The 12,448-nt window shown below is 42.3% G+C and overlaps 2 protein-coding genes across 9 annotated transcripts in view; one reads left to right on the plus strand and one right to left on the minus strand.

Moving 5' to 3' along the window:
• Etfbkmt (electron transfer flavoprotein subunit beta lysine methyltransferase) overlaps positions 1-12,448 on the plus strand; it is a 63,799-nt gene that overhangs the window by 34,406 nt on the left and 16,945 nt on the right. The gene's annotated exons all lie outside the window — the stretch shown is intronic.
• Amn1 (antagonist of mitotic exit network 1 homolog) overlaps positions 1-12,448 on the minus strand; it is a 31,333-nt gene that overhangs the window by 18,470 nt on the left and 415 nt on the right. For 3 of the 7 annotated variants that reach the window (XM_006995911.4, XM_015989318.3, XM_042274391.2), the window contains exon 2: positions 998-1,130. In XM_006995911.4, the coding sequence (XP_006995973.1) occupies positions 998-1,130 (133 nt within the window). The other 4 variants (XM_042274390.2, XM_042274392.2, XM_042274389.2 and 1 more) reach the window with 4 other exon arrangements.

The following is a 12,448-nucleotide window of genomic DNA, read 5'->3' on the forward strand; positions in this document are numbered from 1 at the left end:
AGCTTAGTAATACTGGTACTTTCACATCTTGCTTCTTGGGAGGCTGGCTAGTGTCTCCCTGACTCTGGCTTCTTCTCCCTGTATCTCTGCTTAGATTTCCCACCTGGCTATATCCTGCCTTGCTATAGGCCAAAGCAACTTCTTTATTAATCAATGATAATAAAACATTTCACAGTGTACTGAAAGTTATCCCACAGCAGAGATCTACCTGCCTCTGCCTCCTGTGTGCTGGGATTAAAGGTGCGAGCTACCATGCCTAGCCTCACCATGCTCACCATACCTTTTTAAGATTTTTTTTTTAACTGTATGTGTGGGTGACTAAGGAGGCTTGTCATTGGATTCCTAGGAACTAGAGTTACAAGCAGTTGTAAGGCTCCTGATGTAGATGTTGGGCATTTAACTCTGGACCTCTAGAAAAGTGGCAAGTACTTTCAACTACTGAGCCATCTCTCAATTCCCTTCTTTTTCCTCTTCTTTTTTTGGAGACATGCTGGCCTAGAACTCACTATGTAGCCCAGGCTGATTGGAAACTTACAGCAAATCTCCTGCTTCTGACTCCTGAGTATTGTAATTACACACATAATCTACCATGTCCAACTGTCCTTCATTGTTTGGAGTAGTTAGTACACGTCCATTGTTTTGGGGAGCTACAGTTCAGGGTTTCCTTGAGGCCAATAAATAATGGCCCAATTTCTAAGCAGGCAGGCCTCTATGAATTCAAGGCCATCCAGGGCAGTGAGACCCTGTCTCAAAAGCAGTAACAACAATAAAAAGTTTTTAATATATACTTAAGTGTAGGGAGGTGGCAGGGATGGGGGTGGGGGAGAAAAGCAAGGGGAAGGTAGTAGTTGAAGACAGTACACATCCAAGGGTGGGTTCTGGCTTCTCAAGTCAGAGTCCTACTTTAAAACGACTAACAGTCTTACTAAATACCCCTTTTAGTTCAAAAAATCTCAACTTAAATCTAAACAATGATTTTATAGCTATACACTCTTACCTCATTTATATTGGAATCTGTTATCCGGCCCCGCGTGCTCATTATTTTAATCAGTCTATCTTTGATGTTGGGGGGCAAATATTTAATATCTGAGATATATCTGGAAATATTGATCATTAGGCACCGAAGACATCTGAAACACACACACAATATAATAAATTACACTGTATCTGCACTGGCCCCTGACACTTACCAATACTGCTTGTCAGCAGTTAGTCCTTTCATAAAACAGTATTTTTATTAACATTTACAAATTTAGCTTGACAAGATTCGTAATCACTGCTTATGTAAAGTAACATATGACATTTTCCTTACTCCTTTCCCTCTGTATACCCATTGCCAATATGCATTTTAACATTTTGCTTTGAAACAGAGTCTCATGTAGCCTAGGCTTGCCTCCAACTCACTATTCTATAGCACAGGATGACCTGGAATTCCTAGTCCTCCTGCCTTACATCTAGAATTCTAGGATAACACACATGTTGTCACCATCCTTGACTTTATTAAAATACATTTTAAGGAGGGCATGGTAGTGTATACCTATAATACTAGCACCTGGGAAGTGGTAGGAGATCAAGAGTTCACAGCTATCCTCAGTGAGCTGGAGACTAACCTGAGATATATCAAATTCTGTCTCAAAAAAAAACCAAAACAAAACAAAAAACAAAAACAAAACAAAACAAAACAAAACCAGGACTGGAAAGATAGTTCATTCATTAAGAGCACTGGCTGCTTTTCCAGAGGACCTGGGTTTGATTCCTAGAATGCATATTGCCAACATGCATTCTTACAACCAATTGTAATTCTAGTTTCGGGGGATCTTATGCCCTCTTCTGGCAACCATAGACACCAGCTATGCAAGTGGTACACAGACATACATATATACAGAGAACCCTACCCATACACATAAAACAATTTTCAAAAAATTTATACAGGCAATGAATGACTAGAGAAAAAACTAGAACCATAAAGATGCTATGGAGAGTAAAAATCAGTTACCTGCATACGCAGTTATGAGAGGAGGTAACCACTAAGATCCTGAAGCAGTTGAGGACAACTTAATTAAGATTTCATTTTGGCACATTGATTATTTCAGGATAAATGCACTTGATAAATACAGCTTGCAGAAAGGTCTCTCTAACCTATCCTTTCCTACACTAGCAAACCAAAGAAATCCCTTTGAGCAGGATGCCTTCCCTGAACCATATCCAGAACCTTAACCATAAAGCCTTGGCAGTGTAATTGCCAAAGGCCATACAAACTTCATACCCCTTCTTACAGCTCCCACTGTTGGCTCTAGAGTTTACTGTCTAGCTAGTTTATTGTCCTGCTATTCCTTCACAAGTGATTGCTTTGTCAGAAATGTGCTAAAGCCTTCCACTTTGGCTATTTCTACGAAAGAGTAAAGAATGGGTAGAGAATTTCTTTAGCCTCTTTTAAAACAACGTGACCAACATGTCTTATAGCCTCAAATTCTAGCTATTTGACAAACTCATACCTGTATAAAGTAACCACAAATTCTGTCTACAAATACCACTATATATAAATTTCAATTAATGAATGACAATGATCATATACTTGTTATCATTTTTTAGTGACATCTTCACTTTTTTCTTTCCTCTTTTGGTTATTTCCTTCTTCCCCTTTCTGCACTTATCCAGTCTACATTAGTGTCTTATGTTAATCTAGGAGATAAGTCTTTCTTCCTCTGTGATACACAACCCCACACAAACATTCAAAAGGGGTGTTGTGAAGGGAGGTATAATAGTTTCCTAGAACAGCATCCCAGTATAGTCACTTCTCAATATCTTCTTCATTCAACAATCTCTTGTGCAAACCCTTCAGAGCATTTCAGTACTGTTCTCATTATGTGTAATGGTTTAAATGTCACAGTGGATATATATATATATATATATATATATATATATATATATATATTTTTTTAAGATTTATTTATTGTGTATACAGTGTTCTGCCTACATGCATGCTTGCAGGCCAGAAGAAGGCGCCAGATCTCATTACGGATGGTTGTGAGCCACCATGTGGGTCCTGGGAATTGAACTTAGATCCTCTGGAAGAACAGCCAGTGCTCTTAACTGCTGAGCCATCTCTCCAGCCCCCACAGTGGATATCTTAGTTACTTGCCTTTTGAAAAGCATCCATACCATTCTGGGGTATGGTAACAATATTATCAGATTTCTTTTTTAAAAATCTATAACTATATTGTTATTATTATTGCAGTACTGGAGGGGTCTTTTCCTCCATATCCCCCAGCAATGAATATTTTTCCACATATTACCATTTTCCCTACTGTTGTGTATCAGAGCTCTTCCTGAGGAGACAGGGAGCTCATGACAGAGCATAGTGCAGTTGATACCCAAGGCCAACTTGATGAACCATGAGTTTTATTGGGGTTACTCACAGGGATATGAATGAGGAGTTACTTATAGAAGCTTATCCAAGACAGCTGCACCACCAAAGCCCACCCCAAGCTGAGAACCTGAAGCATACTACAGAGTCTACAAGCAGCTCAACAGGTTGGAGAGTCCTTTCCAAGTGACCCAGTTGTTGCTCTATCCCTCTTCCAGACTAGCTGGTCTGGTCTCAAATTCTGTGCAAGTTGGCTTGACTGAGAGTGACTCAGCTGTCTTTATTTCCCTACTCTTGGAAGGAGGTGGGTAAATCTGGTCGATTTCAGGGACTTCCTGGTTACCTTCTGTTTTAAGCTTCCCTGGAAGATGGGATGTTTCAGTTTCAAAGAAACTGCTACAAAACACCTACTTCCCAACACTACTGGAAGAGCAATGCATACTCTTTTCTTTACTTTGCATTTTCACCCAGCCCCCACTTTTTTTCCTTTTTGGTTTTTGAGACAGGGTCTCACTATGGCTTTAGATTCATGGCAATCTTCTTATTTCAGTATTTCCAGTGCTGGAATTACAGGCAAGAACCACCACACTTGGTTGTACTTCCTTTTTTATTGTTGTTTCATAAAAGTCCAGTGTGGCACCATATTTGCAAATTCCCTGGCTTAGCTTCCCAAGGACTAGACATGTGTTACCATGCCCAGGTTAACCCAGCTGAGAGCCCGTTTACTCAAGGGGTTATTTATGGGTGGTAAAAATAGATATTCTGAGACAGGGCTTCTCTCTGTGTAGCTTTGTGTCTGTCCTGGAACTTGCTCTGTAGACCAGGCTGGCCTTGAACTCACAGAGATCTGCCTGCCACTGCCTCCCGAGTGCTGGGATTAACTTGGCTAATATATAAAATATTTATCCTTAAAAATTTTAACATGCATTTATCTATGTGTATGTGTCAGGATGAATATGTGTATGTGAGCAGGCCTGTCAGGGGACACTGGGGAAAATCAGAGGACAACCCACCAGTCACTTGTCTTGTTCCACTGTGTAGCTCCCAGGAATTGAATTGGCTTGGAGACATTCATCTTTATCCACTGAGCTATCTCTTTAGCCCTTGACAGTTTTATTTTTTGAGTTCTAGATATTAATCTAGATGTTAGATGTATAGACAGCAAAGATCCTCTCCCCATTCTCTGAACTACTTCTTCCCAATTCCTTTACTTTGAAAAGTTTTCTTTTTCTTTTTTTTAAAATTTCATGCAATCCTACCTGCCAATTCCTGGATTTATTTCTCTGAGTTATCATTTTTTGGACAGTCCATTCAAATGCCCATGCTTTCCTCTAGCAGTTTCAGAGTTTGGGGTCTTACATTAAGGCCTGTGATCCACTCTAAGTTGATTTTTATTTGGGAAGATAGGGATATAGTTTTATTCTTCTATATGCTTTCCCAGAACCAGCTGGCAAAAAGATTATCTTTTTTCAAATATATGTTTTTGACACTTAGTCACTGTTCTATTTCTGCAAAGAGACACCATGACCAAGGCAGTTAACTCTTTTAAAAGAAAGCATTTAATTAGGGGCTTAACTTACAGTTTCAGAGGCTTAATTCATTATCATGGTGGCATGCAGGCAGTTGCTGAAGCAGTAGCTGAGAGCTATATCCTGATCCATAGGCAGAGAGGAGAGTGTCACAGGGCCTGGCTTGGGCTTTTGGAACCTCAAAGTCCACCCCTCAGTGACACATTTCCTCCAACAAAGCCATACCTCCTAATCCTTCTAATCCTATCAGAGTTCCACTCCTGTGACCAAACACTTAAATCTATGAGCCCATGGGGGCCATTCTTATTCAAACCACCACTTCCACCCCCTGCCCCATAGACTTGTAGCCATACGATGTGAAAATGCATTCAGCCCAACTTCACAAGCCCCCATAGTTTATCACAGTCTCAACACTGTTTAACCGTCCTAAGTCCAAAGTCTCTTCTGAGACTCATGACAATCTCTTAACTGTAACCCCCCTGTAAAATCAAAATCAAAAGACAGATCACAAACTTCCAACAATGGCACAGAACATACATTACCATTCCAAAATGGAGGAAAGAGCACAGTGAGGAAATACTCGACCAACTCAAGACCAAAATCCAGCAGGGCAAACTCCAAATTCAGCTTTATTGACTGCAACATACTTATGTTTCTTGGGCTGGTTCCACACTCGGGTATGCAGTTCTCCTTGGCAGGTGTCCCACAAACCTGTCATTTGTCCCATAACGTCTTGGGGTCTCCAAGACAATCCAGGCTTCAGCTTTGCAGTGGCCTCTCTGGGCCTCCATGCAGGACGCCCTGGCCTCAGCAGCTTTCCTTAGCCACAGAGGGAGATTCCATAGCCCCTCTCTTGTATTCTTGACTCTGAAGCCGGAGGCTCGTGGCCGAAGCTGCCAAGCTCTGCTGCTTGCTGGGGTTGGAACAAGGCTGCTTGGGTGACACCTGCATCAGCTTTCTGTGGTGGATGGTTTCCGTCATCACTGCCTGAGCTTTCATTCCTTTTCTAAGGTGGATGCTTACCTGGGTGGGGTCTTGCCCTGAGGTCAGCACTGTCTTTATTCTGTTTAGCACCAGGCTTTTCTTTAAACTTTTTATCGCTGAGCACTGGACTTGGCTCCATTACAGTCCCAGCTGCTCCTTTTCTCTTCAAACTGTACTTGTGTTTCTCTTTGTCCAGCTTGGGCCTTTTCCATTGTAGATGTGCATATGAGTGATTACCAATAACCACATGATGTAGTCAATGCTATTAGGCTTTCTTGAAATCTCTTCTGCCAAAATTCTTCAATTTAGCCTCAGTCAGATTTTTTTTTTTTTTTTTTTTTTTTGGACAATGGCAGAAAGCAGCCACATTCTTTGCCAAAATATCCTAAGAATAGTCTCTAGCCGGGCGGTGGTGGCGCACGCCTTTAATCCCAGCACTCGGGAGGCAGAGCCAGGCGAATCGCTGTGAGTTCGAGGCCAGCCTGGGCTACCAAGTGAGCTCCAGGAAAGGCGCAAAACTACGCAGAGAAACCCTGTCTCGAAAAACCAAAAAAAAAAAAAAAAGAATAGTCTCTAAGCCACTTACTAATGTCCCTCCCCTCTGAAACTTATTGCTGGGCACCCGAGTTCAACTGGCCTCAGTAGCACTCTTCAATGTTCCTACAAAGAGTAAGCCCAGTAAGCCCCACTTAATGTGTTCAACTACGTTTGTAGCTCAGAGGCTGCTGTCTATATTTCTCCAACAAGAGCATGGCCAAACCTGTCACAGTAATGCCACTCCCTGGCACCAAAATCTGTATTAGTCAGTGTCTTAGTTAGGGTTACTATTACTGTGACAAAACATCATGACCAAAAAACAAGCTGGGGAGGAAGGGTTTATGTGGCTTATACTTCAGCATTGCTGTTCATCACTGAAGGAAGTCAGGACACAAACTCAGAACAGGGCAGGATCCTGCAGGTAGGAGCTGATGCAGAGGCCATGGAGGGTGCCGCTTACTGGCTTGCTTCCCATAGCTTGCTCAGCCCACCCTCTTACAGAACCCAGAGCCAGCAGCCCAGCACCACCCACCATGGGCTGGGCCCTCCCATATTGATCACTAAATGAGAAAATGTCTTACAGATGGAACTCAAGGAGGCATTTCCTCAGCTGAGGCTCCTTTCTCTAATGACTAGCTTGTGTCAAATTGAGAAACAAAACCTACCCAGTACAGTCAGGGTTCTATAAAGGAACAGAACCTACAGAATATATATACATGGAATTTATTAGAATGGCTACAGGGTGTGGTTCAGCTAGACCAACAGTGGTTGTCTATCAACAGAATCCAAGAATCAGTAGTTGTTCAGTCTGAGGCTGGATGTCTCAGCTGTTCTTCAGGATAGGCTGGATTAGATTTGCTAGTAAGAGCAAGCAGCTAGCAAAGAGAGACCCAGCTTCCTTTTTTCCATACCCTTTATATAGGCGATAAGCAGAAGGCATGGCCCAGACTAAAAGTGGATCATCTTACCTCTGAAGATCTAGATTAAAGGTGTATCTCCCCACCTCAAAGATTAGAAGTGGGTCTTCCCAGTTCAAATGATTTAATTAAGAAAAAAAAAATCCCTCATAGGTGTGCCTAGCCATTTGGGTTTTAGTTAACTCCATATATAGTCAAGTTGACAACCAAGAATATCCATCACAGACACCTTTGTCAAAAATGAAGGGTTTGTGTATGGAGGCCAGATGACAACCTTGGATGTCCCTCCTCAGAAGCCATCTACCTTGTTTTGTGAGGTAGGGTTTCCAGTTGGTGTCTCCCAATGCAGTTAGGCTGGCTGGCCAGCAAGCCCCAGGTCCTGTTTTAGCCTTCAAAAGAGCTGGGATTAGAAGCCAGCAACACTGAACCTGGCCTTTGTTTTCTTTCTTTTTTTAATGTGGGCTCTGGGGATCAAAGAGGTCCTCATGTCTGCATGGCAAACACTGAGCACTCTCCCTTGCCCTCAACATTGTTTTTTCTTCAAGACTGCTTTGGCTATTGGGGTTTTTTATGCTTCTGTATGAAATTTAGGATTTTTTTTCTGTGAAGAATGTCGTTTTAGGGTTCTATTGCTGTGAAGAGACACATGATCACAGCACCTCTTATAAAGGAAAACATTTAATTGAGGCTGCCTTACAGGTTCAGAGGTTTAGTCTATTATCACAGCAAGAAGCATGGCTACATACAAGCAGCAGAAAGAGGGAGGGACACTGGACCTGACTTGAACATTTAAAACCCCAAAGCCTGCTCCCACTGACACACTTCCTCAAACAAGGCCACACCTCCTGATAGTGTCACTCCCAGTGGGGGCCATTTTCATTCAAACCACCACAATGTCACTGGAATTTTTAGGAAGACTGCATTGAATTTGTAAATTGCTTTTTGTTTTTAAAGTACAGCCCCTTTCACATTAATTCTGCCAATCCATGGATAAAATAAAGCTTTAAGTGTTTTAAAGTTTTTGGGATATGGGACTGTTTCCCAATGTCTTTTTCACCACTCATGCTACTGGTACATAGGAATTAGTTTTGTATGACCTGTTTTTAAAGACAGCGAGTGTCTCACTATATATAGTCAGGCCTTGCCTGGAACTCACTGTGTAGGCCAGGGTAGCCTCAAACCTGCACAGATCTGCCTGCCTCTGCCTCCTGAGTGCTGAAATTAAAGGTGTGTGCCATCATGCCTAACTAGCTATTGGCTTTTATACATTGACTATTGGGGTTTTTATGCTTCTGTATGAAATTTTTGGATTCTTCTACTTAGTTGAAAGTGTTTATTAGTCTGAAGGTTTTCTGGTGGAGTCCTTCAGGTCTTTTAAGTAAAGGATTTTTACCATCGGCCAGTAAGGATAATAAGACTTCTTCCTTTCCTATTTGTATTCCTTTTATTTTCTTCCCTTGTCATATAGCTTTGGCTAAGAAGTCTAGCAAGATGCTGAATAATAATAGGCACCTTTGTCTTTTTCCTAATTTAAAAAATATATTTGGTCTTTGAGATAGGGTCTTGTGGTGGTATTGTGTTCCCCAAAATATTGTGCACCCTAATAAACTTATCTGGGGTCAGAGACAGAACAGCCACTAGATACAAAGGCTAGAAAATGGTGGCACTCACACCTTTAATCCTAGCACTCCACAGGTAGAAATCCCTCTGGATCTCTGTGAGTTCAAGGCCACATTGGAACCGGCCAGGCAGGGTGACACATGCCTTTAATCCCAGAAAGCGAGCCTTTAATCCCAGGGAGTGGGGGTAGAAAGCAGAAAGGTATATAAGGTGTGAGGACCAGAAACTAGAAGCATTTGGCCTGGTTAAGCATTTGGCTGGTTAAGCATTCAGGCTTTCGAGTAGCAGTTCAGCTGAGACCCATTCTGGATGAGGACTAAGAGGCCTCCAGTCTTAGGAAACAAGACCAGCTGAGGATCCGGCGAGGTGAGGTAGCTGTGGCTTGTTCTGGTTCTCTGATCTTCCAGTTCACCCCAATACCTGGTCCAGGTTTGTTTTATTAATAAGACTCTCTAAGATTCCTGCTACAGGTCTTGATATGTAGCCCTAGCTAGCCTGGAACTCACTAAGGAGCTCAAGCTGGCCTCTAACTCATAGTATCTTCCCATTGGCCTCCAGAGAGCTGTGATTACAGGCATGACCTTTCATGCTTATCCTTCTGCTTTATTTCCTTATCCATGGGTCTCAATTCTTTGGACACAGATCCTTTGGAGCACCAAACAATTCTGAGTGTCACTTTATTGTGGAATAATCTTTTTGTACACTGTTAAGATGTGTTCTTGTTGATTTAATAAAGAGATAAATGGCCAATAGCTAGGCAGACAGGGAGAGAACTCTGGGATGAAGAAGGACAGAGTCGCCAGGAGACACAGAAGCCAGACAGATGTGGAATAAGTTGGACACACAGAATGGGATACAGGTAAAAGCCACATGGTAGAATGTAGAGCAATAAAAATACAGGTTAATTTAAGTTATAAGAGCTAGTTAGAAACAAGCCTAAGCTACTGGCCGAGCTTTCATAATTAATTATAACTCTCTGCGTTGTGATCTGGAGCTGGCAAGAGGGACAGAAAAAAATCTGCCTACACTACTAACAGAAAGGGCCAGTCTACTTACAGCTTGGTAAAAAAGTACATTCCTTGCTGCCCAGTGTAGTGAAACCACACACACACACACACACACACACACACACACACACACACACTAGTGTATTTCTCTAAAGGTAACTCCCTCTATGTACAAGTATGCACCTGGGCTCTGTGTCACCCTGTGAGTTCTAGGAACAAGTTAACACTTATGCTGCTTGGAGTGCTATGAAGAATAAACTTTTTCTTCTTTAATCTAGGAATCTTATCTTCTGCCAATCACTATGAAAGAAAGTAAAAATCTAACCTATTATATGTAACATAAGCTAAACCCCAGATTTGACAGTTTGAAAATGGATGCTGACAGAAACATATAAGAGGAAGTGTAACAGGTTCCCAGACCTTAGTAGGCCCCAGGCCTTAGCACAGCTGATGCCATGTTAGAAGCACCTTTCAGGCCTTGAAACCCAACAGGAGACTGCAACCTGTCAAAACAGGAGCAAAGGCTCAGTCAATAGTTAAACACCCCTTTTTAGGTCTCTGAACTATGGAAACTTGGAGCCAACAATTAGATATACATGTAAATAACTCATGCTTTAATGGAAAAGACTAGAAATTCATCACTAATCAATATGCGCCATCCAGATAGCTGCCATTTCTTCCAGGATTCATCTTCACATCGAAAAGGGCAACACATCCACCAATGTGGCCTGGGCACAAACAAAAAGCTGAAGGTATCTTATGCTGAAGCTACCATTGCTTGCCAGCCCTGTGCCTTAAAAGTTATCCCGGATGTGGCTCAGCAGCAGGACATTATCAAGTGAAAGGCTCCAGGTTTGATCTTCAGTGCCACAAAGCAAAAACCCAGCAATCCTTGAGTCTTTTCTTCCCTTTATACCTACTCTCTCAAACTTAATCATGCCTTGACCTGTCATCTACACTGACTTTGTCCCCAGCCTTAGTCTCAACCCCATCTCTCAGATCCACACTTACAGTCCATCTGTCTGCTTGACACCTCTCCCAGCTGCTGTAAGGTGTTTCCCCATAAGGTATTTCCTCTTTCCTAAGTCTCATGAGCACCCTGCCCTTCTAGACGATCAAAGCTCAAAATTTTAAGGTGACTTCTGATTCTTCTCTTCCCTTGGACCCTCTATTCAAAGACCATCATCAGATACCAGATCTAAAGGGTTCTCTAAGGTAGTGCTAATTAAAGGTGCTGGTCAGGAAGGCGGTAAGGAGAAGGCAGGGAGTAAACCAAGCCCTGTCTCTTTCAGACAGGCTCATCTGCTGGACTTCTGTGCTTTTCGGCATAGCGGAATGCTACTGACATAAGATCCTTACTTTGTTACAAATCAGAAACAACTTGCTTGACCAACTTAGTTTCAGGCTGCAGTTCCTTCCCCAAAGGTTACAAACTCTAGACCTAATGACAAAATGGACCTTTACATAAGGAACAATATCTAGTTATGACAATGCAAATCATGTGCTCTTCCTTTTGTCTTATTTCCAAGATTCCAATAATTTTTCTCGATGGTTACTTCATTTCCTTCCCACTAGTGTTTTAAGTTCTGTTCCACATAGTCAAGTGTGGCAATGCATATTTGCAATCCCAACACTCTTCGGGAACAGGCAGGAAGGATCTGAAGTCCAGGGTCATACTCTTGCCACATAGTCTGTGGCCAGCCTGGGCTACATGAGACCCTGTCCTCAAACAGCCAAAAGCAAAAAACACAAGCTGGTGGTGATAACTAACGCCTTGTAACCTCAGCACTTTCCAGGCTGGGACAGAAGGCTCCAGAGCTCAAAGTCAGCCTGTATGTGAGTCTGAGTCCAGCCTGGGCTACAGAAGGCTCCAGAGCTCAAAGTCAGCCTGTATGTGAGTCTGAGTCCAGCCTGGGCTACATGAGATCCTGTCTCAAGGGGGATAAAATAACAAGAAATTCAGAAGAAAACAACTGGAACCTAGGCAAGAAATACCTTTTGCTCATGTAATGTTAGATGCATCAATGGAACCAAAGTAGCTTCCAGTCTTGAACCATTACTGCTTTTTTTCTTATAGTTTTTCTTTTTCTTTCCTTTTCTTTCTTTCTTTTTTTTAAATAGGAACAATAACTAACACTGAATCCAGCTTTTAACTCACTGGATAACTGAGGAGGGCCTTGATCTTTTGATCTTCCTTCATCTCTCAAGTGGTGTTTGCCACCATGCGCAGTGTCTTCCTAAGGTGATTCTCACAAAGCCTCGTGTAATTGGTACTGTTACACGAAATTTCAAATTTTTGTTTATTTGCTTTGGGGCAACAGTATCTCACAACACAACCCCGCTAGCCTCGAATTCGTGGCAGTCCTCCTGTTTCAGTTCCCAGAGGGCTGGGACTGCAGGCATGAGCTGCCATGCCCTACTGTTGCCCGAATTTTAGGAGATTATGTTACCGTCCCTGGTCCCAAAGATGGCGAACCGCGCCCGCAC

Source organism: Peromyscus maniculatus, chromosome 3 (assembly GCF_049852395.1).
Source record: "Peromyscus maniculatus bairdii isolate BWxNUB_F1_BW_parent chromosome 3, HU_Pman_BW_mat_3.1, whole genome shotgun sequence".
Lineage (NCBI taxonomy): Eukaryota > Metazoa > Chordata > Mammalia > Rodentia > Cricetidae > Peromyscus > Peromyscus maniculatus.